Source organism: Mirounga angustirostris, unplaced genomic scaffold (assembly GCF_029215605.1).
Source record: "Mirounga angustirostris isolate CCGP_5_RB_7025 unplaced genomic scaffold, mMirAng1.0.hap1 SCAF_5, whole genome shotgun sequence".
Taxonomy (NCBI): Eukaryota; Metazoa; Chordata; class Mammalia; order Carnivora; family Phocidae; genus Mirounga; species Mirounga angustirostris.
The window spans coordinates 94,946,997-94,965,802 of NW_026991713.1; the positions used below are offsets into that span (position 1 = coordinate 94,946,997).

At 37.4% G+C, this 18,806-nt stretch overlaps 1 protein-coding gene across 5 annotated transcripts in view; it reads right to left on the bottom strand.

Moving 5' to 3' along the window:
- The window catches only part of RIMKLB (ribosomal modification protein rimK like family member B), a 153,228-nt gene that overhangs the window by 16,953 nt on the left and 117,469 nt on the right, over nt 1–18,806 (bottom strand). For all 5 annotated transcript variants that reach the window (XM_054507199.2, XM_064591605.1, XM_054507192.2 and 2 more), the window contains one exon: nt 841–1,071. In XM_054507199.2, coding sequence (XP_054363174.1) covers nt 841–1,071 — 231 coding nt within the window. The remainder of the gene's footprint in view (nt 1–840; nt 1,072–18,806) is intronic.

The window sequence follows — 18,806 nt, forward strand, 5'->3', positions numbered from 1 at the left end:
ACATTTTTATCATATTTTATAAGAGTACTGATCCACAGCATGTTGGTCTTTTAAAAAAAAATGATCCTTTACCTTTACCATAGATAGTTTTGGAAGCAATGGTTTTCAAGTATACCTAGGATAGGTCATTTTCTTAAAAAATATGAAAAATTTATTAAGAATTACCATGAAAATGCTGGTAAGGATAATCAGACATTAAACAGAGATGTCACCAAATTGTATTATCTTTTACCATGTCATTGGCAAACTAAGGCTTTTAAGACAGATTTGGTCCAGTGTCTTTTTTTATAATAAAGTTTTATTGGAACACTGCCATACTCATTTAAGTGTGGCCTATGGCAGCTTTCACACTACAACAGCATTACTGAGGGTCACAAGAGAGGACTGATGACCCAGAAAGTGCAAAATATTTACTATTTGGCCCTTAATAAAAAGTTTGCTAAATCTACTCTACCAGTATCATGGAATTAAATCTTAACACAGATTTATAATTCTCGTGCCTAGTTTGTTAAAACTGAAAGGTTTTTTTTTTAAGATTTTATTTATTTGACAGAGAGAGACACAGCGAGAGAGGGAACACAAGCAGGGGGAGTGGGAGAGGGAGAAGCAGGCTTCCTGCCGAGCAGGGAGCCCAATGTCGGGCTCAATCCCAGGACCCTGGGATCATGACCTGAGTCAAAGGCAGACGCTTAACGACTAAGCCACCCAGGCGCCCCAAAACTGAAAGTTATTTCTATAAAAAGTTCCTTCATGTATCACATAACCCTATTAATTCAGTATGGCTTTCAAAACTATAAGTGCTGTAAAACTTAGGCTATAAATTCTTATTAATGAACTTACCGTAAGAGAAAGTATCTGGTAGAGGAACACCATGGCCAGCCAACTCTTGAAAAGTCCAAAACTTATTAACACAGTTCAGGATGGCTTGAGGTCGGTTCATCAACCGGCATCCCATCTTCTCTAAATGGCGCAAAACAGTGATGTCACTATCACTTTGCACCCAAGGGGTTGGTACTCTCACTACCACCACTTGGGGATAGGCAGTAATTAGTTCTCCATTGATCCGTAGACCTGAAATATATAGGAATGAAGTCAAAACCATTAAAAGGGAATATACCTATATATATATATATATATACACACACACACATATATATACACACACACACTTTATATTGGGTCACGAAACTAAAAGTACAATACAATTTTGTTAAGGTTTCACTGGAAGGAGACATTCCTTATATTCCTTTACAAGAAAAAAAGAAAATTTAATGAGAAAAATTTCTGCAGTGGTTAAATTATGGTATGTGTCAATAAAATGAAATACCAGAAAGCCTTAAAAAAAAAAAAATGTCACAGGGCACCTGGCTGGCTCAGTCATTAGAGCCTGTGACTCTTGATCTCAGGGTTGTAGGTCCCAGCCACATGCTGGGTCTAGAAATTCCTTAAAAATAAAATCTTAAGGGCGCCTGGGTGGCTCAGTCGTTATGCATCTGCCTTCGGCTCAGGTCATGATCCCAGGGTCCTGGGATCGAGTCCCACATTGGGCTCCCTGCTCAGCAGGAAGCCTGCTTCTCTGTCTCCCATTCCCCCTGCTTGTGTTCCTGCTCTCCCTGTCTCGCTCTCTGTCAAATAAATAAATAAAATAAATAAATTAAAAAAAAACAACCAAAAGCAAAGCAGATGTATGGAATTGTTGAAGCACTACACTGTACACCTGAAATTAACATAACACTGTATGCTAACTATATTAAATTTAATTTAATGGAATTAAATTCTGTATTAATTATATTTTTATGTATTCATTTTAGATAAAGCAAGAAATAAGGAAGTTGCCATCTTTTATGGTTTTTCTCGTATGATTTTACGCCTAGGTGTTGCATTTTTTCAACACCTGCTAAAATTTATTCTTTAAAAAAAAAAAAAATCCAAAAACAGGGGCACCCAGGAGGCTTATTGGGGACCACATGCAACGCTTGATCTCGAGGTTATAAGTTTGAGCCACAACTTGGGTGTAGAGATTACTTAAAAATTTTAAAAGTCTTTTAAAAAAAACCTGTTTACATTAAAAAATAGTATGCTTGTTTTAAAACATTCAAATACAAAAATATATGATGTATTCAGCTCCCATCCAATATCCTAGGTACTCAGTGTTTATAGTGTATTTTCCCCACTGCTAAGTATACAAAAATATTTAGATTATTTTTAGAAAAATTATAGATATTTTACGTTACTTTCTCTCATCACTTAAAATTACACCAGAGACATCTTTCTCTGTCAGTACATATAACGTTTCATTTCCTTCTCTTTTTAGTGGAATTTAACTGGACTTATATCTTATATGAGATATACCATATGACCAATACCTTACTCATAGACATTCATTTACTTAATATTAAGCTATTACTATGTGTCAGATTATTTTGTAAAGATTAGAAATAGATTGGTAAATAAGGCAGATAAGGTCCTTATTCTTAGAAGAATCCATTCTAGTGGGAGAGACACTTTTAAACGTGGAAGTTCTGATATAGGAGAGAGAAGTGGGTTATCACCTGAGTTAGGGTATAAGACTTAGTTATGTGTATGTTTAAAGAGGAAGGAAACTTCACATTTAAGGGAGTTGAAGTCACAGAACAAAAAAGCAGTAAGTAAGTGGTTCAACTACAATATTTACTAACAGAATGTAAAAGATAAGGTTGGTCATTTAAGCTGTCAAACATGAAAAGCCACAAGTTTTTATTAAGATATAACTGCCATATAACACTGTATTAGTTTTAGGTGTACAACATAATGCTTTAATATATGAAATACATTGGGAGATGATCACTACAATAAATTTACTGAACATCTATCACTCTCTTAGCAACATTTATATATACAATATAGGAGTACCTGCATGACTTAGTCAGTTGAGCAACTAACTCTTAATTTCAGCTCAGGTCATAATCCCAGGGTTGTGAGACTGAGCCGTGTCAGAGTCTGCACTGGGTGTAGAGCCTGCTTAATATTCTCTCTCCCCCTTGGGCCCCCTCCCCATCCCTTCTCTCTTTAAAAGAGAAATATACACTACAGTATTGTCAGTCATAGTCACCACGCTGAACATTACATCCCTAGGATTTATTTATAACTTGGAAGTCTGTACTGTTTGACCACCATTTCCCATTTCCTCCACCCCACTACCCACCTCTGACAACCACCAAACTGTTTTCTGTACCTATGAGTTCGGCTTTTTTTTGATTCCACATATAAGATCATACAGCATCTGCCTTTCCTGTCTGACTTACTTCTCTTAGCATAATACCTGCAAGGTCCCTCCATATTGTCACAAATGGCAGAACTTCCTTCTTTTCAATGGATGAATAATATTTAAATATATGTACATATGTATCACATTTTCTTTATTCATCTGTCAATGGACACTTAGGTTATTCCTATGTCTTAGCTATCATAAATAATAAAGCACTGAACATGGGGCATGCAGATACATCTTTGAGATAGTGGTTTTGTTTCATTCAGGTAAATACTTAGACCTGGAATTGCTGGATCCACAAATTCTAAGCTAAAGAGTTTATATTTGTTCTGAGTAAGGGAACTCAGACTGTGTGCTGCATACTGCCTGTGATACTTCACACTATCTCCATCTTTTAATCCTTCTCTATATGGCAGGATCTAGAAGCATTTCCCACACTCCCTTACCAGCAGGATTCGATTTTGAAAATCTACCACCAAGACAGAATTACACAAAAATTTAAAGGTCAAAGAGAAGTAGAAGTCACTATTCTCCAGGGGCAGCTGCACATAGGTATGTAGTCATTGGGAGATGTGAGGTTTTGCCAGTGGCTTCAGGGATTCCCATAATCATTCATGGTGCGGCTACAGGTATCTTGAGATCAGCACCATACAGTTGTCTGCAATCCCGCACTTTGTCATTTAAAAAAAAATGTATTTTATTTATTTGAGAGAGAAGGGGGGGAGGAGCATACAGAGAGGGACAAGCAAAGCAGACACCGTGATAAGCATGGAGCCTGACATGGGGCTTGATCTCATGACCCCGAGATTATGACCCGAGCCGAAATCAAGAGTCAGAGGCTTAAGTGACTGAGCCACCCAGGCGCCCCTGCCCTTTCTCAATTCTTAGGCTTTTTAGTGACTTGCCTCAATCGGCAAATGTAAAAAGCATTTTTTTTAAGACAGAAGAAATTTATTGACCAGATTGGGAGTTACAAGTTTTTAAACTAAGACATGAAGAATGAGAAGTTAAAAAAGCAAAGCCATTTTAGGGCAGAAGATGCTGAATTTGGATATAAAAGATTTCAGTGATAACATGAGGACATCAAAGTGTAACTATTCTGTAATAGTAGAAGTATGGGTTGAAACTATACATATATGTGTACATAATTCATATTGGTATTGTGGAGTGTGTGTACATGTGTGCATATTTACTTGTCTGTTTACTGGAATTTGCCCAAGACATAATAGCTAAGGAAACAGCGATATATAGGCTGAAAAAAAAAACCTGAAAAAATGAAGAAACCTAAGACCAAGATTTGATGGATATCAATCAGAGACAGCGAAAGGAACTAAAAACCTGAGGGGGAAAAAATCAGCCAAAACACTAGGAAAATCTACTTTTAAGTAGTATTGTGAAAAATGAGAAAGGTCAGCATAATCAGGAGAGAATGATCAAATTCACTAAATAAAACAGAAGAAATAGGAAGGATGAGTTTTAAGAAGTCTGAGTGATCAGAAAAGGATACTGTCAATTGCCAAGAGAAAAATTCAACCATCATTATAGTTTCATCTCATTTCCCTAAACTGCACTTTTAAGAAATGTGATAAAATTGGGGCACCTGGGTGGCACAGTTCGTTAATCAGCCAACTCTTGGGTTTGGGCTCAGGTCGTGATCTCAGGGTCATTAAGACCAAGCCCCACGTCAGGCTCCACGCTTAGCACAGAGTCTGCTTAGTACTCGCTCTCCCTTCCCCTTGTGCATTCTCTCTCTCAAAATACACATAAATCTTAAGAAAGAAAGCAATGGAAATGTTCCACGCTTAGTCCACCCATCTGTTGCCACCAGAAATTGGGAGTATAGGAGTACTTTACCCAAAGTGCATATCTGCATACTACACTATATGGGTATTATTGATGAAAAGAAATTCAATACCTCTTGTATCAGAAACAAACACTTCTTTTTTTTAGATAAGCAGAAGGTGAACCAAGACTAGAAAGAAGGGCAGGTACAGATCAATGTGAGCCCAAAAAGGCAAAACAACATCTCTCAGAACTCTGCCTTAAATGTTACTCATCTTTTGGGCACTGTTAGCAAATGCTGTACCATTACCTTTGATGTAGAGTTTATAAAACTGAAATATAAGATCCCTGTTACTCAGTATACACGTGCACAAAGATGTGTATAGAATTTTCCCCACAATTCCATTACACTCATCGTAAAATAGTTGAATGTGCTACCACTCACTTTGCTAGACTCCATTTTCTCAGAAATATATTTTTTACTTATCTTAAACCTCAACTTGTGAAACCGTTCATCTAATTTTATTTTGTACTGGGATGAAGATTTCAATACAAATATTTTAGATTTTACATTTTAGATTAAGTGCATGATCAAGCATTAACAACCAATAATAAGTGAACCTTAGAAAAGCAATGGGGAGGGGGTTATTCCTATATTTTCGAGATAAGAAATTTATCATGTAGAGGTACCTGGATGGCTCAGTCAGTTAGGCATCCAACTCCTGATCTCAGCTCAGGTCTTGATCTCAGGGTCGTGAGGTCAAGCCCTGCACTGGGCTCCATGCTGGGTATGGAGCCTACTTTTTTTTTTTTTTTTTAAAGATTTTATTTATTTATTTGACAGAGAGAGACACAGCGAAAAGAGGGAACACAAGCAGGGGGAGTGGTAGAGGGAGAAGCAGGCTTCCCGTGGAGCAGGGATCCTGATGCGGGGCTCGATCCCAGGACCCTGGGATCATGACCTGAGCCAAAGGCAGATGCTTAACGACTGAGCCACCCAGGCGCCCCTGGAGCCTACTTTTAAAAAAAAGTATTAGGCAGAAACAAGTGTTGGCAAAGATGTTGAGAAAAAAGAACCCTCTTGCACTGTTGCTGGGAATGCAAACTGGTGCAACCATCGTGGAAAACAATATGGAGGTTCCTCAAAAGGTAAAAATGGAAGCACCCTACGATCCAGAATTGTATAGGGTATTTACCAAAAAAATACAAAAACACTAATTCAAAGGGATACATGCACCCCTGTTTATTGCAGCACTATTTACAATAGCTGCACTATGAAAGCAGCCCAAGTGTCCACTAAGAGATGAATGGCTAAAGAAGGTGTGGCATATATATACAATGGGATATTATTAGCCATAAATAAGAATGAAATCTTGGGGCGCCTGGGTGGCTCAGTTGGTTAAGCGACTGCCTTCGGCTCAGGTCATGATCCTGGAGTCCCGGGATCGAGTCCCACATCGGGCTCCCTGCTCGGCAGGGGGTCTGCTTCTCCCTCTGCCCTCTTCCCTCTCGTGCTCTCTGTCTCTCATTCTCTCTCTCAAATAAATAAATAAAATCTTTAAAAAAAAAAAAAAAAAAGAATGAAATCTTGCCATTCACAACGACATGGATGGAGCTGGAGAGTATTATGCTATGTGAAATAAATCAGTCAGAGAAAGAAATACCATATGATCTCACTCATATGTGGAATTTAAGAAACAAAACAAATGAGCAAAGGAAAAAAAGAGAGACAAAGAGACTCTCAACTACGGAGAACAAACTGATGGTTACCAGAGGAGTGGGAGGGGTGGGGGGTGTGGAAAAAAGGTGATGGACATTAAAAAGTACACTTATGATGAAAAATAAAATGATTAAGAAATCTACTATGTATTAAAAGCCTACTGCTGTTAAGGCAGAGTGAGAAGGTGCTATGGGCTGATTATTCTCCAAGTTCAAAGATTCCTTTGGGAGATTAACAATCTCCTTGCCAATAACTAAGTGGAGAATCTCTTACGTAGCCCTAATTTAAACCTGTGCTTTTTGAGTGTAGAATTTGGCTACACCATTAAGAATTAAGTACTAGTGTTTTTTTTATTAGGGGGGGTTAAGTGTTTTTGTCCTCAGGAAACAAACAGGTTCCTTGCTAACTGACATTTTTTTTTTTTCCATCTTCTAGTGTTCCAGAGGATTCTTCAGGATTTCTGAGATATTTAGAGCTTACAGAATTGTAAGAATTTTATTTATTTATTTATTTATTTATTGTGGCTCTAAACATTTTTTTTTTTTAAGATTTTATTTATTTGACAGAAAGACAGCAAGAGAGGGAACACAAGCAGGGGGAGTGGGAGAGGGAGAAGCAGGCCTCCCGCCGAGCAGGGAGCCCGATGTGGGGCTTGATCCCAGAACCCTGAGATCATGACCCGAGCTGATGAAGGCAGTCGCTTAACCGACTGAGCCACCCAGGCACCCCAAGTGGCTCTGAACATTTTATCTTCAAAAAGAAAAGAAAAAGAACTGTCAGAATATTAAATGAAAGTTTCATTTAAGTGAAGGTACTATTTGTACACAATTAAAAACCCACACAATCTGTGTGTCAGAGATCAAGGAAGCACTCAAAGACTAAGGGAGATGTGTCCCTAAAACAAACGTGACAGTCCGGAGGGACTCAAAATTAGCCAAATTTCAGGTGATCTGACCATCAAAAAGGTCAATTAACTGATAATATTTTGACTGCAAAAAAAGTTTATGCATTCATAATAATTATAGAGAAAGGACAACCAAAAAAAAAAAAAAAGCCTCATTTTCTATCACTGAAGGGACTACTATATAATTCCTTATTCTAAAAACCAGTAGATAAGGAAAAATTACATTTATCCCACCATTTCTGCAGGAACTACAGTTTACTAGGAAAAGATAGGAAAAGCTCTTCTTTGGACATGAATGCCAATTAACAAAGAATAACAAAATCTGAAAAATAACCATTTTGTAAAACCCAATGCAGTAAGTGAATCAGGCAAAGATCATCAAAGATGTTAAAAGCATTAAGAAAAGGTTGATGGGATATTTGTATAGTGCCAAAATATCAGCAATTTGCTAGGCAAAAAGTAAAAATAGGTTTTTGTAATAGACAGACCATACACACATTACTTACCCAGGGACCAAACTTAGCATCACTACCAGTGGCACAGACTGTCGTTTTGTGCCTCCTGGCTGAATGCACTATGAAGTATCTACATCACATAGTAATTTTTTGCTCAAAATGCATAACCTGTATGTAATCGTGCCAATTCACAAGAAACTTCAGAAGGCAGACGCCACAAGGAAACTATCAGACAAACCCAGAATATGAGACATTAAAGATAATTTTTCTGATTACTTCAAAAAGTTATGTCACTGAAGAAAAAGATGGGAAGACTGTTCTAGAGTTAGAAAGACTAAGACATTACATCCAAATATCCTTGCATGAACCCTTACAGAGCCTGATCTGAAAAGAATAACTGAAAGATATTTTAGATTCAACTATAAATATCTGACTCTGAAGTATTAGATGCCATTAAAGAGTTATTCATGTCTTAAGGTGTGCTAATGGTATTAAAGTATATGGGACAGTGTCCTTTTTTTTTTTTGGCTACAGATACTGAAGCATTTAGGGGTAACATGAAGACAGCTACTTGTAAAAGGCTAACAACTCTCTCAAAAAGCTGTATGCAATGTACATAATATTTATATATATTAGGAAAAAGAGACATAAAAGAACAAAATGTTGCTACTGAACACTCCATCTAGGCATCAAGAATATAGCTGTCCATAATTCTATTCTTTCAATTTTTCTATTCACTTAAAACTTTAAATACAAAGTGGGGGTGGGGGTGGGGTGGGGGCAGAAACCAAGACATCATATCAAATTCATCTAAGGAAAACTAATGCTGGTCATTCCTATTTCAAAATCTCCAGGGTTTGTTGTTGCTCAGCTTTCTGCTCTTATTTTTTTAATAGTTTCTCATCCTTTCACCAATACTGAAAGTCCATTTACTGTTCCACCACTGTCCTACTTCCCTTGCCATTTATGTTCAAAGTGTTATTAGTGCAGTAAAATTACTTATTAGTTCATCTTGGAAGGGGTGAGAACGGAAAAGTAACTAAGAGCTAGAATAGCTTGCTAAAGGTAATCAGAACCAATCCTAGGACCTGAAATGTTTCAGTCTGTGAGTTCTAGTTAGAAAAAGCAAGTTGGCAGTATAAGAGATGAACAACTTTGCGCTCCATATTCCCAGCTAAATTCTCCTAACAAAATTTAGCTGTTTGGGTCAATAGTCCAGGAAACTGATCCATTACTTAACTGACAAAATGAAAATGTACCACCAAAAAGTTGTATTTCCCACATTTTAAAATCTCCAAGTCATATCACACAAAAAAAGACCAAATAATTATGAACATTTTATGATACTCAAGTCATTAAAACTTATTTTCCAATTGGTCACAATTAATGCCTACCATTAAATACAAATTGCAAATCTGTCTTCCCGTATCTCTAACACATCAGAAATGTCCTCTTGAACTTTTTTTTTTAAATCACGGGTTTGTTTCCCTGACCATCAGGTCCAAACTAATCAAAATGAAGTAGTAAAAGTACGTAAATTTTGAAGACGACACTGGATAATGGGTATTTATAGTACCAAAGGACAGATAATTCTCAAGAGTTACACAAAACACTAAAAAAGCCTTTATTTTAATAAAGATAAAATAATTCTGGGTAAGAATTCAAACAGCTACTAATTATCAAACACCAAAAACAAAAATAATATTAAGACTCCATTCTACTAAGAATATATATGATGCCTTTCCTATTTGCTTAGTCACTTCCTAACAAGACGTATTTTGTGTTTCCTATCAAAATATCCTTCTTTAACCCTCCACAGCAATCCTTTTGCCCTGCAATTTGTTTCTAAGTCTTAGCTGGTAATCCAGGTAGAGACAAAATTATTTTTTTCAAAGGTAAGCCCTTTTGGAAATGAGGAACCAATAAAATTCCTTTCCAGATCCCTTGTCAGTGGCACAGAAACAAAAGGAAGACTACTGTAACAGTCTACCTCATTATCACTGTGCACTGCACATTGCAGCTGACAGTCATGTGTTTTAAAAAAGAGAAAGAGAAAATGGGTGAACTGTTTGTTTGGTGGGTTTGGTTTTTGTGGGGTTTTTGTGGTTTTTTTTTTTGTTTTTTTGGCTTAGATAAACTGAAAAAAAGTTTTAAAGAAGAGGGAAACCAAAAGGAGGTAAACAAGCAGATTATCACTGTCCATATTATAAAAGCATCTTTACTGAAGTAGTGACTAGTTAGCTTCTTTTCCAAGTATCTTTAACAAATAGAGAATGTGAGGTTAAGATAACCAACTCTATACCAAAAATTGGCAGAAAAAGCTAAGACACCAATTATACAGAAATGTGATGTTACTAGCTAAAATAATTAATCTCTTAAAAAAATAAAAGTATTCATCTCCTTAAATTTTATAAATGCCGACATTCAAGCTCTGCAGGGTTTTTTTTTATTATTTTATTATTTTTTTTATTTTTAAAAAGATTTTATTTATTTATTTGAGAGAGAGAGAGTGACAGAGACAGCACATGAGAGGGGGGAGGGTCAGAGAGAACAGCAGACTCCCTGCTGAGCAGGGAGCCCGATGCGGGACTTGATCCAGGGACTCCAGGATCATGACCTGAGCCGAAGGCAGTCGCTTAACCAACTGAGCCACCCAGGCGCCCCTCAAGCTCTGCAGGTTTGAGTACATTCTCTTCAGCATTTCCACAGATAGTTTTAAGAAAATTATCTTAGGATAATGCAATATATGTTAAGAAAAAAAAAAAAAAGAAAAAGAAGATAGCAGGAGGGGAAGAATGAAGGGGGGGAAATCGGAGGGGGAGCCAACCATGAGAGACGATGGACTCTGAAAAACAGAGGGTTCTAGAGGGGAAGGGGGTGGGAGAATGGGTTAGCCTGGTGATGGGTTATTAAAGAGGGCACGTTCTTCATGGAGCACTGGGTGTTATGCACAAACAACGAATCATGGAACACTACATCTAAAACGAATGATGTATGGTGATTAACGTAACAATAAAAAAATTTTAAAAAAAAGAAAAAGAAAATTATCTTAGGAGAAATACTTCCTGAAATTGATAAACAAAAAGACAAAATACTGGGCGCCTGGGTGGCTCAGTTGGTTAAGCGACTGCCTTCGGCTCAGGTCATGATCCTGGAGTCCCTGGATCGAGTCCCGCATCGGGCTCCCTGCTCGGCAGGGAGCCTGCTTCTGCCTCTGACACTCCCCCCTCTCATGTGCTCTCTTTCTCATTCTCTCTGTCTCAAATAAATAAATAAAATCTTTAAAAAAAAAAAAAAAGACAAAATACCTTTAAGGGCCTATTCCATTTATACATTCCTTCTTTTATCTGTTCAGAAACATTTGCTGAAGACCCAATTTAACATGCTCTGAGCCTTGGGATAAAATCCTAGCCCCAGGGTGCCTGGGTGGCTCAGATGGTTAAGCGTCTGCCTTCGGCTCAGGTCATGATCTCAGGGTCCTGGCATCGAGTCCCGCATCGGGCTCCCTGCTCCTTGGGAGCCGGCTTCTCCCTCTGCCTCTCTCTCTCATGAATAAATAAAATCTTTAAAAAAAAAAAAAAAATCCTAGCCCCAGTTGAGAGTTTTTAAAGAGGATGACAGGGAGGAAAAATGCATGTAAAGTTCTTAATAAATGATTGGCATATAGTAAGTGCTTAATAATTGTTAGTGGCTATAAATAGAACTGAGTTTACATTGCTGGGGAGGGTAGGTTGATGGCACAGATGGTACAGTTAATAGCAATAAAACCTGGGAACTTGTTTCTTTATCCCCTCTTGTCCCCAATCCCAATCAAACTGATCTAATTTTTTAATTATTTGACACACAAGAACTCACTATTAGAAACAAGATATACTTCTATTTTGCTAACTTAATTCTATATGCTATTATTCTAATATGATTTAAAAATTAAAAGTTGAAATACTGTAGTAAACCTAATTAATATATTTTGCTCCCCCATAAAATAGCAATCTTTCCTGAAATGGTAAAGAAAGCCCTATACAGAAGATAAGTGGGTCGGGCGCCTGGGTGGCTCAGTTGGTTAAGTGACTGCCTTCGGCTCAGGTCATGATCCTGGAGTCCCGGGATCGAGTCCTGCATCGGGCTCCCTGCTCAGCAGGGAGTCTGCTTCTCCCTCTGACCCTCCCCCCTCTCATGTGCTCTCTCTCTCTCTCTCAAATAAATAAATAAAATCTTTTAAAAAAAAAAAAAAAAGATAAGTGGGTAAATGTATAATTCAAGTCACTGTTAATGAAGCCAGCCATAAAAATTTAGTGCAGTCTTCCAGCAACAGACTGCTGTAGAAGAAAGGAGAGGGGAAGCAAAGCTTCCTTGTGGTGTAGGCAAAGCCCCTTCTGTCCACTTTAAAAAGGGCAAACTTCTTTCTAACAGTGGCTCCTGGTTGAAGACAAATATTTGTATCAATCTGTTCTACCAACTTTTGGCAATCAATACCAGCTTACACAACTAATTATAAATAGAACTTTCTGAATGCAGCTATAATAAATATAAATATATTTATATAATTTTAAATAAATATAAATTAAAGGTTATGGAATTAATAATAAAGGAAGGGAACTATATCATACTCTCTGAATACTCAATGTTCCAAAGAAAACTACTGGGAATGTAGGAGATTAGGGTTTTTCCCATCAAATGTTTCATTTAGACCCAAAATAGCAAGGGATAATGGTGAGGGGATAGCAAAGGCAAAAAAAGAAAGTGATCTATTGCAAGGTCTTCTCTGGCATGCCTGTAACAATAACCCCACATCTGATTCAAACCTAGTTCCACCACTTACCCACTGTGTAACCTCAGACAAGTTACTTAACTTCTGTCTCAAGTTCCTCATCTGTAAAATGGGAACAGTAAAAATAGTTCCTTTATAGAGTTGCTGTGAGGATTAAGGTGGTTAACATTAGTGAAAAAGTACCTGGGAAATAACAGGCACTTAATCATCACTGTCATCCACCATTCCCTCTTACAGCCGGGAAAATGATAGCTAGAGAAAGTAGAAGTAAATTCCGTGAGAGTAGGAATCTATCTTCTTAACAGCTATGTGCCCCAGCACTATTTGGCACAGAGTAAATGCTCAATTATTATTTATTGAAATTTGAATTTATCTCACAGTTGTTTCAAGAAGCAGAAAAGGGACTGAAACCCAGGTCTGAGTCTGAAGCTCTTCTGCCTAAAACAAAATTGTCTCTATAAATTGCTTTAGAAAAACGAGCAAACTCAAAGAGAAATCAAACCATATTAACATCTAAAAAATCCAAAGTAAGTAGAAGGAAAAAAAATTTAAGAGCAGAAATTAATGGAATGGAAAGCCAACATCAACAGAAAAGACAACCAAACTAAAAGTTTGTCCCCCAAAACTAATAAATTTAAGTCCCTGCTGAGACTGATACAGTTTAAAATAAAAAGGCACAAATAAAGTTGAGAATGAAAAGGGAGCTTCACCTTATATCCTATAGATATTAAAAAGATAATGAAATGATTTCCTGAATAACACATGAAAACTTAAGATAAAATGTACATAAATTCCTAGGAAATTTACCAAAATTTACCAAAACTGCAAGAAGAAATAAATCACTAAAACAAATTAACCATTAACTAAAACTTTTCAAAAAGAAATCTCCAGAACAAATAGCTTTCTTTTTTTTTTTTTTTTTAAGATTTTATTTCTTTATTTGACAGAGAGAGGGCACAAGCAGGGGGAGAGGCAGAGGCAGAGGCAGAAGCAGACTCTCCACTAAGCAGGGAGCCAGACATGGGGCTCGATCCCAGGACCCTGGAATCATGACCCGAGCCAAAGGCAGCCACTTAACCGACTGAGCCACCCAGGCACCCCAGAACAAATGGCTTTCAAAGGTGAATTACATCATTTAAGGAAAAAATAAAACAGTGTTACTATACTTTTGTCTTCTGGAACAAAAAACACTCCCCAGGGGCGCCTGGGTGGCTCAGTTGGTTAAGCGACCGCCTTTGGCTCAGGTCATTATCCTGGAGTCCCGGAATCGAGTCCCGCATCAGGCTCCCTGCTCAGCGGGGAGTCTGCTTCTCCCTCTGATCCTCTTCCCTCTCATGCTCTCTGTCTCTCATTCTCTCTCTCAAATAAATAAATAAAATCCTTAAAACAAACAAACAAACAAAAAAAACACTCCCCAGCCCTTTTAGTAAGGCCAAACACAACTTAGCAGAAATTGACAATGACAAGTTCACAGAAGCAAAGTTATAAGGCAATCTCATTCATGAACATAAATGTAAAAATCTTCCAACAAATATTAACAAATTAAACCTACCATAATAATAACAATCATAAGCAAGTTGGGTTTATTAAAATTTTTAGGTTGGTTTAACTTACAAAAACCAATCATATAATTTCCAAGTGTAAAAATATGTATAACCATTCAATAGATGTATGAACACTGATAAAATTCAACAAGCATTCAGGATTTTAAAAAATCTTTTAGCATACTTATATAAGAAAACTTCCTTATTCTGATAATGGGTATCTTAAAAATCCTACAGCCAACAACATTTTTAATGGTTTAATGTTGTAAGCTTTCCTGAGATCATAAGGAACGCTAGAATGTTCACTATAACTATTCAATCCAATATTGTCCCAAAGATCCTGCCCTACACTGTTAAGAAAAGGAAGTGAGATATAAGGATTAGAAATGAAATATAAGGAGCGCCTGGGTGGTGGCTCAGTCATTGGGCCTCTGCCTTCGGCTCAGGTCGTGATCCCCGGGTCCTGGGACCGAGCCCCGCATCAGGCTCCCTGCTCAGCGGGAAGCCTGCTTCTTCCCTCTCCCACTCCCCCTGCTTGTGTTCCTTCTCTCACTGTCTGTCAAATAAGTAAAAAATCTTAAAAAAAAAAAAAAAAAAAATGAAATATAAAACTGATATTCCTTGTAAATGATACAATTTTAAAAGCAGGTAATCCAAAATAATCTATCATAAATTACTGAAATAAGTGAGTTATCTGACTGTCAACATATTATTAAACTTAACAAACTTAACCAGCAATGAAGTAGAAACGAAAAAATTTTTATTGTTATAATTTATAATAGCAACAAATTCATAGGAATAAAGTATATCTAATAAAGATGTGCAAGACCTCTGGGGATAAAATTACAAACTATCATTAGAAACATTAAAGACAATTGAGAGAGAACAAGCCCAAGAGCACATGCAAATATTTTCAATAGTATGAATGTGTCATTTCTTCCCAAACTGATCTATAAATTCAATAAAAACCTAATCAAAATTCCAAGCAGTATTTCTGTGGAACTTGACAAGCTGACTATAAAATTTATATAGGGGTGCCTGGGTGGTGCAGTCGGTTAAGTGTCCACCTCTTGGTTTCTGCTCAGGTCATGATCTCAAGAGTCCACACCCAGTGTGGAGTCCTGCCTGAGATTCTCTCTCCCTCTCTCTCTGCCGCTCCTGCTCATGCTTGCTCTCTCTCTCTCTAAAATAAAATAAAATTTATGAATAAGTGCAAAAGAACATGAATAACTGGACAATCAAAAAAAGAGAACTGCCTTACTGGGTATCTTAACACTGTAGTGATTAAGACACTGTCATGCTGGTGAAAAGAATTAAAATTAAGCAAAGGAGCAGAATAAAACCACCCATGTACAGAAAACTTGATTGTAAAGGTAACACTGGAGAGCAGTAGGGAAAAGTCAGTCTCCCTTAGTATAAAGGGTGCAAATGGAAAGAAAATGAAACTTTACCATTACCTATCACCACACACAAATCTCAATTCTAGGTGGATTATAAATCTACATGTGAATGACAAAACTCCTTAAAGTTAACTCTCTTTTTAAAAGCTAACATAAGAGGTTATCTTCATGACCTCAACACAGAAGATTTTTTATGCAGGGTACAGACAGAAATCAACCATAAACAAGACAAGTTAAGAGTACACTAAAGGTAAATTCTTTTATATCAAAACGTCATTAAGAAGTTAAAAAGCAAGCTACAAATGATGCATTTAAAAGTAAAATAATCAGACAACCAACCCAACAGCAAAATGGAGAAGACACTTGAACAGTCACTTTACAAGTGAGGATACCCAAATGAATATATAAAAAGATACTCAACCTTGGAGTGCCTGGGTAGCACAGTCTGTTAAAGGGTCTCTTAGTTTCAGCTCAGGCCATGATCTCAGGATCATGAGATTGAGTCCTGCATTGGGCTCAGACTCAGCACAGTGTCCTTAAGATTCTCTCTCCCTCTGTGCACCCCCTTCCCTCTCTCTCTCTCTCAAATAAGTAAATAAATCTTAAAAAAAAAAAGATACTCAACCTTATTAGTAAACTGGGATATAAAACCACAACTAGACACTATTTCATACCCACTAGAATAGCTAGAACCAAACTGACCCTAACAATTTTTGATGAGTATGTGATTTAAAGAGAAACACTTCGGGCAGCTGGCTCAAGTCATGATCCCAGCATCGGGGTCACTGCTCAGCGGGGTACCTGCTTCTCCCTCTACCCCTCCCCCCTGCTCATGATCTCTCTCTCTCTCTCAAATAAATAAAATCTTTAATAATTTAAAAAATAAAAAGCTTTAACCACTTCTTTGGTCACTAGGAAGAAAAGGGAATTTCCTTAACTTGGTAAAGGTTATTTGCCAAAAAAATCTATAGTAAATGTCAGGTTTATTTACTGGAATAAATTCACAGTACTCCCTTTAAGATCAAGCAGAAGAAAATTGTCATCATTTGCAGACATTATTTGCATAAGATACTCTCGAGAATCAGGGACACCTGGGTGGCTCAGTGGGTCAATCATCTGCCTTCAGCTCAGGTCATGATCCCAGGGACCTCAGATTGAGCCCCATGCGGGGCTCTCCGCTCAGCGGAAAGTCTGCTGCTCCCTCTGCTTTTCCTCCCTCTCTCTCTGTCAAATAAATACATAAAATCTTGGAAAAAAAATAATCTAGAGAATCAAATGGAGGAAAAAACCAGGAGAGAGTATTTATAGTATACCACTTTATATGTAGGAAAAGAGAATATGAATATATTCAAGATCAGAAGACAGATTGCCTGATTCTAAATCTTGGCTCCACCACTTACAGCTTTATGATCTAGGGTAAAAAAACATTTAACCAATCTAGGATTCCATTTTCTTATTTGTAAAACAGAAACAAACAATCAGTACCAACCTCATGGGATTACTGCCAGGATCAAATGAGTTGATATTTATAATAAGCTTTGTATATCGCTATGTAAGTGTTTGTAAAAAAATATATAATTTTATAATTTCAACTCTAAGACCTCGGACTAGTATTCTTTACCAAAGTTTAGTAACTACACTGACTACTACTCTAAGTTCTATGGTGACTTGTCACTTGGGTACCTCTCACAGAATAGTCTTCAAGAATCAGAATATCCAGGGCACCTGGGTGGCTCAGTCAGTTAAGCGTCTGCTCAGATCATGATCCCAGGGTCCTGGAATCGAGCCCCGTATCAGGCTCCCTGCTCAGCAGAGAGCCTGTTTCTCCCTCTCCCTCTGCTGCTCACCCTGCTTGTATGCTCTTTCTCAATCTCTGTCAACTAAATAAATTAAAAAATCTTGGGGGGAAAAAAAAATCAGAACATCCAATTTCACAAACACCAAAAGTACTGTGTGTACTCTGTGTAAGGGGCACCTGGCTGGCTCAGTCAGTAGAGCATGTGATTCTTTTTTTTTTTTTTTTTTTAAGATTTTATTTATTTATTTGAGAGAGAGAGAATGAGAGAGAGCACATGAGAGGGGGGAGGGTCAGAGGGAGAAGCAGACTCCCTGCCGAGCAGGGAGCCCGATGCGGGACTTGATCCAGGGACTCCAGGATCATGACCTGAGCCGAAGGCAGTCGCCTAACCAAATGAGCCACCCAGGCGCCCGAGCATGTGATTCTTGATCTCAGGGTTGTGAGTTAAAGTCGCACAAGGGGTGTAGATACTTAAAAAATAAATACAAAAATAATTTTTAAAAAGTACTTTGCATAAACAGAAGATTATCATGTTTTCCTGTTGCCAATTAATAACAGTATCATTTACTGAATACTTACTATGTGTGAGATACCATACCAGGGAATTTTATACACATCTAAAGTAATCCTGAGCACATTATAGAGTAGGCCTTTTAATTTTTTATTCCTACTTGTTAGAGAACTTACCAACAGATTTAATTTCCCAGCAAGTAAATGAAACCAGACAACCAATCTGACCAACCACAAAAGGTTTAATAACTAGATCAGCCAGGAAAATTAAATCTAGCTAGTTCTAAAGCACAACCCCTTTTTTTATGTCACATGAATTCCCTCCAAATCTCTAGCTGTGCTAATTTACTAAGCAGCATGATAGCTGGAAGGCTTTTCAGGAGGAATATATGGTTAGGTTAGACCTATAGTCCCGGATACTAGAAAGCCCCTGAATTTTATTATTTGCCTTGAAAAAATAATTGGGACATTTGAACTCATTTATTCCTTTAAGTTCCTCCAATTCCTTCAAAAGGCCATTCTAGTCTTCCATTCCAAATTCGTCATACTTTTTTAAAAAGGTTTTCTGTGGCAATACCTATCATTCCACTGAGCTTTATCCTCAATAAGACCATGGTTCTAAGTAAATAAAGGTAACTACTTAATCACCATTTTGAACACTGTGTATCATGGGTT